This window comes from Ovis canadensis, chromosome 3 (genome assembly GCF_042477335.2).
Source record: "Ovis canadensis isolate MfBH-ARS-UI-01 breed Bighorn chromosome 3, ARS-UI_OviCan_v2, whole genome shotgun sequence".
Taxonomy (NCBI): Eukaryota; Metazoa; Chordata; class Mammalia; order Artiodactyla; family Bovidae; genus Ovis; species Ovis canadensis.
In genome coordinates, this window is record NC_091247.1 from 211712983 (window position 1) to 211726191 (window position 13209).

Here is a 13209-nt window from a genome sequence, read left to right on the forward strand (position 1 = left end):
CCCTTAACACTACATGAGCCAAAATCCACTTTGCAATAATATTTGTAGGTGTAAACATAACTTTCTTCCCACAGCATTTCTTAGGACTATCTGGTATACCACGACGATACTCTGACTACCCAGACCCATACACAATATGAAATACTATTTCATCCATAGGCTCCTTTATCTCACTAACAGCAGTAATACTAATAATTTTCAGTATTTGAGAAGCAGTCGCATCTAAATGAGAAGTCCTAACTGTAGACCTAACCACAACAAACCTAGAGTGATCAAACGGATGTCCTCCACCATACCGCACATTTGAAGAACCTACATATGTTAACCTAAAATAAGAAAGGAAGGAATCGAACCCCCTGCTATTGGTTTCAAGCCAACACCATAGCCACTATGTCTCTCTCAATTAATGAGATGTTAAAACATTACGTAACCTTGTCAAGGTTAAATTACAGGTGAAAATCCTGTACACCTCATATGGCATATCCTATACAACTAGGATTTCAAGATGCAACATCACCTATTATAGAAGAACTATTGCATTTCCATGACCATACGCTAATAATCGTCTTTTTAATCAGCTCACTAGTACTTTATATTATTTCACTAATACTAACAACAAAATTAACTCATACCAGCACTATAGATGCACAAGAAGTAGAAACAATCTGAACCATTTTACTAGCCATTATTTTGATTCTAATTGCCCTTCCATCTTTAGGAATTCTGTACATAATAGATGAGATTAATAACCCATCTCTCACAGTAAAAACTATAGGACATCAATGATACTGAAGCTATGAATATACAGACTATGAAGACTTGAGCTTCGACTCCTACATAATTCCAACATCAGAATTGAAACCAGGAGAATTATGACTACTGGAAATAGATAACCAAATTGTATTACCTGTAGAGATAACAATTCGAATGTTAATCTCCTCAGAAGACGTATTACACTCATGGGCTGTACCTTCCTTAGGACTAAAAACAGACACAATTCCAGGTTGTTTAAATCAAACAACTCTTATATCAACCTGACCAGGCTTATACTATGGCCAATGCTCAGAAATCTGTGGATCAAATCATAGCTTTATGCTAATTGTTCTTGAACTAGTTCCACTAAAATATTTTGAAAAATGATCTGCATCAATACTATAAAATCATCAAGAAGTTATGCCAGCGTTAACCTGTTAAGTTAAAGACTGAGAGCACAATACTCTCCTTGGTGACATGCCACAGCTAGACACATCAACATGATTTACAATAATCCTATCAATATTCTTAGTCCTCTTTATTATTTTCCAATTAAAAATTTCAAAACATAATTTCTACTACAACCCAGAATTAACATCAACAAAACACCAAAACAAAACACCCCTTGAGAAACAAAATGAACGAAAATCTATTTGCCTCTTTCATTGCCCCTATAATACTAGGCCTCCCCCTTGTTACCCTCATTGTTTTATTTCCTAGCTTATTATTTCCAACATCAAATCGACTAGTTAATAACCGCCTCATCTCCCTCCAACAATGAATGCTTCAACTTGTGTCAAAACAAATGATAAGTATTCACAATGCCAAAGGACAAACATGGGCATTAATGTTAATATCCTTAATTCTATTTATTGGGTCAACAAACCTATTAGGCCTATTACCCCGCTCATTAACACCAACCACACAACTATCAATAAACTTAGGCATGGCTATCCCTCTATGAGCAGGGGCTGTGATTACAGGCTTTTGCAACAAAACTAAAGCATCACTTACCTAACAGGATAGCCCCCTGTTAATGTCAGGAGAGTTGGTGAAAGGCACAAAATAGTAAGACAGACAGATTATGGTTTGGGGGTAGATGCTCGAGCTGGTCTAGGGAGCCCCTTGAGTCCTTCAGTTCAGTCCTTCACTCCTCGGTCTCCCGAGGGAGTGAAGATGCAGAATGCCTTCCCGTACAGGTCTTAGAAACCCAGGTAGATAAGTGAATGCAGAGAGCCTCTATGCTCCAAGGGATCAGCCTGAAAAAGAGAGTAAGAGAGAGAAAGAAAAAAAAAAAAAAAAGACACAGGGTGAAAAAGCTTCAGTGAGTGAGGCCTGTAACTTTATTTTCAAAAGGGACTTTTATACCTTGACTTGTACATAGAGGGAAATGAAAGATACAAGGTCATGCAGAATCAGCCCAAACACTCCAGCAGTTTTGCCCTTATTGAAGCCAGGATTTTTTCTGCATACCTTTCCCACAAATGATGTTGTGTACATTACCTTCTGGCCTTGGAGGCCTGTGGACATTTTATGACCCTCTTTTGATAAAGGCTGCTCAACCAGAAAACTTACTTTCCCTCAAAGTGTTTTTTCTTTATAGTTCTAATCTATGTCAGCCTCAGAAAATGCTAAACAGAGTTACATTTCTCACGGAGCAAAGGTACAGTGAGTTACAAGAAAGAACCAATTAGGTCAAAGGTCTGATGTGGTTAATTTCAAGGCTACGCTTGTTTTTCTTATATTCCATTTCTTACTTACATTCTGAGTTCACTCAGACTCACATCCATCAAGTCAGTGATGCCATCCAGCCATCTCATCTTTTGTTGTCCCCTTCTCCTCCTGCCCCCAATGCTTCCCAGCATCAAAGTCTTTCCCAGTGAGTCAACTCTTCACATGAGGTGGCCAAAGTACTGGAGTTTCAGCTTTAGTATCATTCCTTCCAAAGGAACCCCAGGGCTGATCTCCTTCAGAATGGACTGGTTGGACCTCCTTGCAGTCCAAGGGACTCTCAAGAGTCTTCTCCAACACCACAGTTCAAAAGCATCGATTCTTCAGCACTCAGCCTTCTTCACAGTCCAACTCTCACATCCATACATGACCACTGGAAAAACCATAGCCTTGACTAGACGGAGTCTGCTTTTGAATATGCTATCTAGGTTGGTCATAACTTTTTCTTCCAAGGAGTAAGCATCTTTTAATTTCATGGCTTCAGTCACCATCTGCAGTGATTTTGGAGCCCAAAAAAATAAAGTCTGACACTGCTTCCACTGTTTCCCCATCTATTTCCCATGAAGTGATGGGACCGGATGCCATGATCTTTGTTTTCTGAATATTGAGCTTTAAGCCTTGCTTATCAGGTCTCTTCTGCATGACCTTGTCATGGGTGGGATGGCCCATGCTGGATCCTGGCACGAAACTAAGATCCTGGCAACTGATCTCATTACTTCATGGCAAATAGATGTGGAGAAAATGGAAACAGTGGCAAATTTTATTTCTTGGGCTCCAAAATCACTGCAGACAGTGACTGCAGCCATGAAATCAAAAGACACTTGTTCCTTGGAAGAAAAGCTGAGAAAGCTAGACAGCATATTAAAAAGCAGAGACATCACTTTGCCGACAAAGGTCTATATAGTGAAAGTTATGTTTTTTCCAGTAGTCATGTATAAATTATGTGAGTTGGATCATAATGAAGGATGAACACCAAAGAATTGACGCTTTTGAATTGTGGTGCTGAAGAAGACTCTTGAGAGTCCCTTGGACAATGAAGAAATCAAACTAGTCAATCCTAAAGGAGATCAACCCTGAGTATTCACTGGAAAAACTGACGCTGAAGCTGATGCCCCAAACTTTGGCCACCTGAGGCAATGAAAAAGACTCTGATACTCTGAAAGATTGAGGGCAGCAGGAGAAGGGGGTGACTGAGGATGAGATGGCTGGATGGCATCACCAACTCAGTGGACATGAGTTTGAGCAAACTCAGAGAGACCGTGAAGGACAGGCAAGCCTGGCATGCTGCAGCCCATGGGATCACAAAGAGTTGGACACAACTTAGTGACTGAACAGCAACAACAAAGCCTTCAAATCCACAAATACAGTCTTCAGCTCCATTTATCTAGTTTTGTTTCATTTTTTCATTGGCAATTTAAAATTTTGGCATTCATATCCTGAAAATGTTTAAATTTTGTACACAAGTATTTCATTTCTTAGGAATGATTATAGATACTATTGTGTTTTTCACTTGTTTCCATGTTAACTATTAGTATATAAAATCTGATTAATTTTTTGTGTCTTGGACTTGTATTCTGTAATCTTGCTGGGTTCACTCATTAATTCTAGGAGGCTTTTCTTTTTTATATTTGGGGGAGGCAGTGACATAATTATATTATATGACCGTGATTACTATTAGGAGTTTGCGTAGTATAGTGAGAGTAAAGGAGAAGTCATTAAAATATTTTATTCAAAGGAGTGACCAGATCATACTTTGGATTGGAATAATCCCTCTGGTTATAAGATAAAGAATGAATCAAAATAAACGTAAAGAGGAAGAATGGGTAAGTCTCAAATGATATAGATGTGTTTCTGTGTAATTTTACAAGCTTGTTCCTACATGACATTTGAATGATTAATTCAATCAGCAGTGATTTCCACTGATGTGTTAGAAACTGATTCATTCTCTTCCTTGACTTTCTGCTAGTGCCGATAGGAAAGTGACAGTGGACTTGTCATCTCTTAGATGTTCCAGAATAATTGCTGTTCTTTTCAATTTTATTTCCATAGAGCAGTGATAGGAGAAAACTATTTATTGGTCTTCCCTCGTGGACCAGTGGTTAAGAATCTGCCTGCCAAGACAGGGGACACAGGTCTGATCCCTGGTCTGAGAGGATTCCATGTGCCTTGGGGCAACAAAGACTGTGTACCAAAATTATTGAGCCCTGGTGCCCTAGGGCCCACTTTCTGCAACAAGAGAAGCCACTGCAATGAGAAGCCCACACACCACAACTAGAGAGTAGCCCCCATACTGCAACTAGAGGGGAGCCTATCCTGTGAAACTAGTAATTGTATTTATTTTTCATGTGAAGAAACTCTGCTTTGAGTGGCTATATAATTTTAAAGTTCATAGCTAAAAAATGGAATGCATGCTTTAGACACATGGTTTGAAAACTAGTATGTAAAAGAATACTAAGTCATTTAGGGTCACAATTTGACTGAAATATCATTTGTAAGCTAATCACATCAAGTTTATCAATACAAAATCTATTCATTAATTTATTTTATCTTCCAGATTTCTGTGGAAATTTAGCTTTCTTTATAAAAAAAAAAAAGTAGCAGAAACCAAGAAAATAGAATATAGAATTGAGCTAGATATAGTCTAGGCATCTAAGAAAACCTAAGGCAAAATGATTGTAAGACAAGAAAAAAATAAAACAAAGACATAATCTCAAGTATGTATAAAAATATTGGTGTACAATATATAAATATAGATACAAAACTAAATATTGTCAAAAACTGCATAGAATTACAAAGCCTCGTGTTCTGCAGTCCCTGCCACACCAAACCAAGTCATTACAGTTGTGCCTGACTCTTTGCGACCCCATCAGGCTCCTCTGTCCATGGGATTCTCCAGGCAAGAATAATGGAGTGTGTTACCATTTTCTTCTCCAGTTCTGCAGTCCATGGGGTCACAAAAAGTCGGACATCACTGGGTGACTGCACAACAAGAAGAAACTGATAAGACAAACATCATATGAAAGAACGGTACAAATGAACTGATCTACAAAATAGAAATAGAGTCACAGGTGTAGAAATCAAACTTATGGTTACCTGGTGGTAAAGGAGTGGAAAGGGATAAATTGGGAGATTGAGACTGACGTATACACACAACTCTCTACAAAAGAGATGATTGGTAAGGATGTACTATATTGCACAGGGAACATTACCCTATACTCTGTGAATTCCTATAGGGGAAATAGTCTATAAAAGAGTGCACACGTATACGTGCATAGCTAATTAACTCTGCTGTATACCTGAAATTAACAATTTTTATTAGAGTATAGCTGTAAATCAAAAATTTTACAAAAGAAGAAACCAAGAAATATACAAGTGAGATGGGAGAAATGGAAGTATTGGATTGACCAAAAAGTTCATTCTGGTTTTTCCATTCCATAAAATCTTATGGAAAAACTGGAACAAACTTTTTGGCCAACCCAATAACACAGAAAGAGAGAATGCATTATAAATTGCTATTTCATCCTTTTTGGGACTCATCAGTACAGTGTAGCTAATGCTGTAAAATTTAAAATATTTTGTTTCTTAAAACTCAATAATATGTAACAGTTCTGAGATTTGGGTATCACAGCCTTCATTAGTAGAAGTATTTAACTATTCGTGATTTAAGTGGGATAAAAGCAGGATGTTTTAAATCTAGTAAAAAATAAAACATTGATATTTATATACATTTATTTAGCACACTGTAAAACATGTAAAAACATGAACACTGAGAATAAGTGTAAAAAGCTTTTTTTTTTTCAGTGTTTCTAATACTACTGTTTTAAAATACAAAATATAAAAGAAATGTTAGTCTTGGCAATTTTTTAATATAAATTTATTTATTTTAATTGGAGGTTAATTACTTTACAATATTGTATTGGTTTTACCATACATCAACATGAATCTGCCACAGGTATACATGTGTTCCAGTCTTGGTAATTTTTAAAAAATTTATTTGGCTGCATCACATGTTAGTCATGGCATGTGGGATCTCCAATTTTCCTTGCAACATGTGGAATCTTTTTTTTTTTTTTGCCAATTTCTGTGATTTTTTTTATTTTTTTTGCTTTTTGTGGTAAAGTTCCCCCCCCCCCCACCGCCATTGGAGTATAATCCCACATGCCGCAACTAAAGATTCCATTTGCTGTACAGCTAATTCACTTTGTTGTACAGTATGTGGGAATCTTTAGTTGCAGCACATGGGATCTTCTAGTTGTGGCACGTGGGAGCTAGTTCCCTGGCCAGGGGTCAAACCCAGACCCCTTGAATTGGGAACATGGAGTCTTAGCCACTGGACCACCAGGGAGTCCTTAGTCTCAGTGCTCTTGAAAATTTCCCTATATATTTGTAAATGATAGTAAGAGAATTTTGAATGAAATGGCAACCCACTCCAGTATTCTTGCCTGGAGAATCCAAGGGACAGAGGAGCCTAGTGGGCTGCTGTCTATGGGGTCACACAGAGTCGGACACGACTGAAGTGACTTAGCAGCAGAAGCAACTCATTTCAGTCGCTCAGTCGTGTCCGACTCTCTGCGACACCATGAATCGCAGTACGCCAGGCCTCCCTGTCCATCACCAACTTCCGGAGTTCACTCAGACTCACGTCCATCAAGTCAGTGATGCCACCCAGCCATCTCATCCTGTCGTCCCCTTCTCCTCCTGCCCCCAATCCCTCCCAGCATCAGAGCCATTTCCAATGAGTCAACTCTTCACATGAGGTGGCCAAAGTACTGGAGTTTCAGCTTTAGCATCATTCCTTCCAAAGAAATCCCAGGGCTGATCTCCTTCAGAATGGACTGGTTGGATCTCCTTGCAGTCCAAGGGACTCTCAAGAGTCTTCTCCAACCCCACAGTTCAAAAATATCAATTCTTCAGTGCTCAGCCTTCTTCACAGTCCAACTCTCACATCCATACATGACCACAGGAAAAACCATAGCCTTGACTAGACGGACCTTAGTTGGCAAAGTAATGTCTCTGCTTTTCAACATGCTATCTACGTTGGTCAGTTATAAATTTCTCATTATCATTTTGCATGGCTTCAGCTATCATAGTCATTTTTATAGTCCCATTTGTGCAAAGAAAAGTGCTGTCTGTCTAACAAAAGAGGAATTCATTCATATTTTGTTGTTCAGTCACTAAGTCATGTCCAAATTTTTGTGACCCCATGGACAGCAGCATGTCAGGCTTCTCTATCCATTCACAGTTATGAGGTTCAAATATTAGTATCAACTCATATTATTCAACCCCTGGAGGAGGACATGGAACCTACTCTAGAGTTCTTGCCTGGAGAATCCCATGGACAGAAGAGCCTGATGGGCTACTGCCCATAGGGTCACAAAGAGTCAGACACAACTGAAGTAACTTAGCATATACAATATTTAACACTTAGAATTCAGTTCAGTTCAGTTCACTTCAGTTGCTCTGTTGTGTCCAACTCTTTGCGACCCCATGAATCACAGTATGCTAGATCTCGCTGTCCATCACCAACCCCCAGAGTTCACTCAGACTCATGTCCATAGAGTCGGTGATGCCATCCAGCCATATCATCCTCTGTCGTCCCCTTCTCTTCCTGTCCCCAGTTCCTCACAGCACCAGAGGCTTTTCCAATGAGTCAACTCTTCGCATGAGGTGGCCAAAGTATTGGAGTTTCAGCTTTAGCATCAGTCCTTCCAATAAACACCAGGACTGATCTCCTTTAGAATGGATTGGTTGGATCTCCTTGCAGTCCAAGTGACTCTTAGGAGTCTTCTCCAACACCACAGTTCAAAAGCATCAATTCTTTGGCGTTCAGCTTTCTTCACAGTCCAACTCTCACATCCATACATGACCACTGGAAAAACCACAGCCTTAACTAGACGGACCTTTGTTGGCAAACTCTGCTTTTTAACATGCTACCTAGGTTGGTCATAACTTTCTTTCCAAGGAGTAAGCGTCTTTTAATTTCATGGCTGCAATCACCATCTGCAGTGATTTTGGAGCCCCCCAAAATAAAGTCTGACACTTAGAATTATGCTCTTCCAAATCCCTATATCATTCAAGAATAGCTTACTTCTTTTTCTTTTTCTTTTTCTTTTTTTTTTAGAATAGCTTACTTCTTAACTGTTAGCAAATATTATAAATGAATTTTGATGATAAATTTTTGGCAGATGAGGCAATACAGTGGCAACTGTATATAGCAATCTATAATGCATCTCTTGGAAATGGTGTGTGAAATTCCCTAAAAAGGCCTTGAAGTATGTAAGGGTATGGAGACATTACTGTTTGTCTTGCTGCAAATCCATCTTCTCTGTATAGCTCTGTTGATACTAGCAGTAATTCCAAAGTTATTCAGGAAGGCATATTCCCCATTTCCTCTGACGACAAACCTAAAACCAAACACAAAAATTTTAAAAAGCATAGGTTGGACATCTGCATTCTTTCTTCCTCATATTCTTCCACACCCCCACTCCAGGTATTTTTAATGTGAACCAGAGAAATGTGAAAATCTGTCTTCATATGGCTTCTTAGTACATATACATCATTTCTATACTTAATTCCCCTTATATTCTCAAACTCCCTACTTGAATATCAGAAGAAATTAAAGGATGCTTACTCCTTAGAAGAAAAGTTATGACCAACCTAGGCAGTATATTCAAGAGCAGAGACATTAATTTGCCAACTAAGGTCCATCTAGTCAAGGCTATGGTTTTTCCTGTGGTCATGTATGAATGTGAGAGTTGGACTGTGAAGAAGGCTGAGCACCGAAGAATTGATGCTTTTGAACTGTGGTATTGGAGAGAACTCTTGAGAGTCCCTCGGACTGCAGGGAGATCCAACCAGTCCATTCGGAAGGAGATCAACCCTGGGATTTCTTTGGAAGGAATGATGCTAAACCTGAAGCTCCAGTACTTTGGCCAACTCACACGAAGAGTTGACTCATTGGAAAAAACTCTGGTGCTGGGAGGGATTGGGGCCAGGAGGAGAAGTGGACGACCCAGGATGAGATGGCTGGATGACATCACAGACTCGATGGACGTGAGTCTGAGTGAACTCCAGGAGTTGGTGATGGACAGGTAGGCCTGACGTGCTGTGATTCATGGGGTCACAAAGAGTCGGACACGACTGAGCGACTGAACTGAACTGATCATCGCCCATCCCAAATCCAGTTATTCTATTGACTAGTAATTTAGTGCTCGCTGTTGTGGCCAAGTGAACTGCTGCCATGGTGGAGATTTAAAAAAAATTTCATATGTTGAAATATAGGGAAGTCATTCTGGCTTATACATGAGTTAACTTGAATTTTAGGCCATCTATAATACCCTGTTTGTGGCCTATCAAACATATATTGTAGTTTTGCTTTAACGACTAAAGAAAAGTGCACATTGACCAGAAGTAAAAAAGTGTCCATGTTAAAAATAAAGATTAAATGTCTCTCTTCTGGGGACACTAGTGCTGGTCCTCCTTCAGTGATAAGACTCCCTTCCCAGGTGCCAAGGCCATACTGACCCGCTTGTATATGCTGGTCAATTTTTTTCATTTGAAATCTTGAAGGAATGTGATCCTGACTTGTTTAATGTTCTCTCTTCTGATAAAATATAAAACTGGGCTAGAAACCCTGTTTCTCTGAAGCAGTTTCTCAGAGTGATCTGGGAGGTGGCCTTCCAGCCTAGTCCTCAGCTTGGCTCATATAAAACTCTTCCCTATTATTTTATTTTTGTTCATTATTGATTATTTTCATTGGCCTTCAATGAAGATGATTTTCATTGTTCTTCTGACCTGTTCTATACCTGTGTGAAAATAAAATTATGTACTTACTAGTAAATTCTTAAACAGGCTTGGCTTTGATTGAGGGAAGCAATTGCCCTTTTTCATTCTGTCTGTCCCAGTGTAATGGTTACAGTGAAGATATCTTCACTGAAGTGTTCAGAACCAAAGGTGTGTTACTAAGTTTCTTCCAGGGATAAATTATCACAGGAGGGATTCCCTCTGGGTCCCTGACAACCTTCCTTTTAGTAATAAACATAGCAGCTGGCAGAGTGGACTGAGGGTCTGCAGATACCAATTCTTCCCTGGCTTTCCAAGACTATAGGACCCTGGAGTGCCTCAGCTGTTCTCTCTACATTCTAAATATGGATTTCAGCACAGCTTAAGTCAGTGAGTGAATGCAGAACTATGTCTAATGTCATCCTCATGCTAAAGATTTCAATTGAAAACATGATATGCAAACTTTTCCCAAAGGCACTGCTAATAAACAGAAGAGCATACAAAGGATTTCTATTTCTTACACCTGAAACCTTCCATGATATTAAATTTACATTCCCATAAGTACAACTCACACCCATAACTACATATTCCTACAATAGAAGGCAGCCTAAAAACTTACGAGGCATCAAGTTTAGAGTTGTCTGTCCACTTCCAAGCATGATGTGATGGTTCTCCGATAAGGCCAATCCAATGGTCAAAAGGGCCTTTGTATCTTTGCAGGAAGTTCTATTATAAAACACAGAAAGCAAAAACACATGTCTCCTTCATTTTACCCTTGAGTCCTCTTCCCCCCAGCCTTCTCTCTTTGGATGACAGCCTGGTAAGGTTGAGAAGCTTAGACATTGAAGGGAGAAGACTAGTCCCCAGTTCTCAGCTTAAATCACTCAAATGTCTCTGACCCTAAATTACATTAAAGTGATCACACATCTCAATTTGACTGGTAAAGTCCCAGGTTATGCCTGTGGTTCCAACATAATATTGTCACTTTCACTCCCCAAAATGTCCCAACTTGGATGATAAATTACATGATCACCATACTTCTTTTTTACAATGGTAAGAATATATCTAATTTGAAGGTTAACTATGAGGATTACATGAGAGAGTGTGTCCAAATTGACTCACAGAGTTCCAGGCAGAGAACATACCCAAGAAATATCAGGCACTAATATGCACTCCAAGCCCGTAAGTCTGCCTGGAATGGGAGCCTTCCTCTTCTTTCAGCTGTCACCCTGTGCAGCCTATATCCTTCTCAGGGGCTAAGAATTTAACAAAGAACATGATCCAAAAATATTCCTTACCAACTCCTCCTCCGTTTCAAACTGAGCAAGAACAGCTCCCACTGAAGTACAGGATGTCTGACTGAATGTCCAATTTTCTGAGTCTTCAGAAAAATAAAAACACTTACTCCCAAATCCAATCCACCCTTCTGGGCAGGCGGCAAGCAGAACTTGTAAGTCTGTTGCTCTGCTTCTCACTAAAAGTTGGACAGACACAGTGAAGCATAACAAATAAATTTTCCCTTCCATTTTATCTATTTTTCCACTTACCATCCTGAGGTCAGTCTTTTTTTACATATGTATGTATTAATATATGCAAATATACATGTGTGTACATGTATATGTAGGTACAGTATAACTGAATTCCAAAATGAGGGGTTTGAAGAAGAGCATGCTAAACAACAACTAGACTCTTGTACTTTCATGGCCTTGGCTAATAATCTTTTGCTCTTCTCAAAATCTGAACAGGGCCTATTTTCTATAGGTAGACAGACTCTTAGAAATGTTTTCCAAGCCCAAATTTGTCTGTTTTTTCCAAATGAACAGTTTTCCTTTTTATGTATTTTGGCACCATCAATTACATAATTTTCTCTCATTTTACTTCCAGGAACATATTCTCAAGTGCATTTCTAATGCCTCTTAGAATGTTATCAGCCTTAGTCATTTATAAAACACCAACTGTTAAACTCAATACTTGGAAATGTGTTTGCACTTCACTTCACTGCTTGCCAAAACAACAACTCTTTTCGGTTTCTGGGGAAATGGAATATTGAGATCTGTGATCACTTGCTGAGTACAAACTAGCGGCAGTTGCTTTTCCCAAGTGATTTTATTATATTGAGGATTTGCCTTAGAATAGAATGTTCCATGAAAACTATTATGTTAATAAATATACACAGTACATGATTCTCAATGTAGCAGTCAAAATATTATTCTACAATGGAATTCAGATCATGGCATTTCTCTCCTATAATTTCCCTCTTCCTGATACCCCCACTGCACTCAGATTAAAAGCCACAGTTTTTACCTGACTCATTAGGCTGTGAGCTCCCTGACCCTCAGCCCATTACTCTTCCTCATTCTTACCTTGCTTCAGCTGTAGAAGCCTCCATGCTGTTCCTCAAACCTACCAGGAGATTCCTCCTTTCATTCTACTGCCATCTGGAATGCTTTCCCCACAAACCCAATGGCTTCTTCATCTCCTTCAAGTTTGCTGAAAAGTCATTTTCTCAAGGAGGCTTGCCCTGGATACTTACATTCAACTCAATATGTTACCCTATATTATAACATCTGCATCTTCCTACTATTAATAGAATAGGAGTGTTTTGTTCACTGATACACCTCAAGCATTTCACACACCCTGGCACATAGTGGAGCTCAATAAATATTTATTGACAATGTGAATGTGCAAAGAACATGGTACGGTTTGGAGAACAGGTAACTCACCTGCCACAAGAGTGGAAAGTGTCACCACATTTAGAGCCACAAGGATAAAGATAATCAGGATGTAGCAGCAAAGCTTGGCAGGTGTAACAGGAGAGCCAATTGCTGGGCATTTCTTTCGGAGATCTTTACCTGTAAATACAAATGTCATAATCTCAATCTCACGGAGGTATTAGAAAGAAAAACTTAAATTTATCACAGAATCAACATGCAAAGTCCACTG

The 13209-nt window shown here is 39.1% G+C and overlaps 1 protein-coding gene across 8 annotated transcripts in view; it reads right to left on the reverse strand.

Moving 5' to 3' along the window:
- Positions 1-13209, reverse strand: part of LOC138437834 (C-type lectin domain family 2 member D11-like) — a 102348-nt gene that overhangs the window by 78501 nt on the left and 10638 nt on the right. For 4 of the 8 annotated variants that reach the window (XR_011256181.1, XR_011256178.1, XR_011256179.1 and 1 more), the window contains exons 2-6: positions 12990-13118; positions 11565-11740; positions 10886-10992; positions 8782-8888; positions 1768-2012 (exon numbers count right to left, since the gene is read on the reverse strand). Coding sequence is in view for 4 of the 8 variants with exons in the window: in XM_069585787.1 (XP_069441888.1) it covers positions 8741-8888; positions 10886-10992; positions 11565-11740; positions 12990-13118 (560 nt within the window). In the remaining 4 variants the exon portion in view is untranslated. Of the gene's footprint in view, positions 1-1597; positions 2013-4193; positions 5482-6341; positions 8889-10885; positions 10993-11564; positions 11741-12989; positions 13119-13209 lie in introns of those variants that run through there. The other 4 variants (XM_069585791.1, XM_069585790.1, XM_069585789.1 and 1 more) reach the window with 4 other exon arrangements.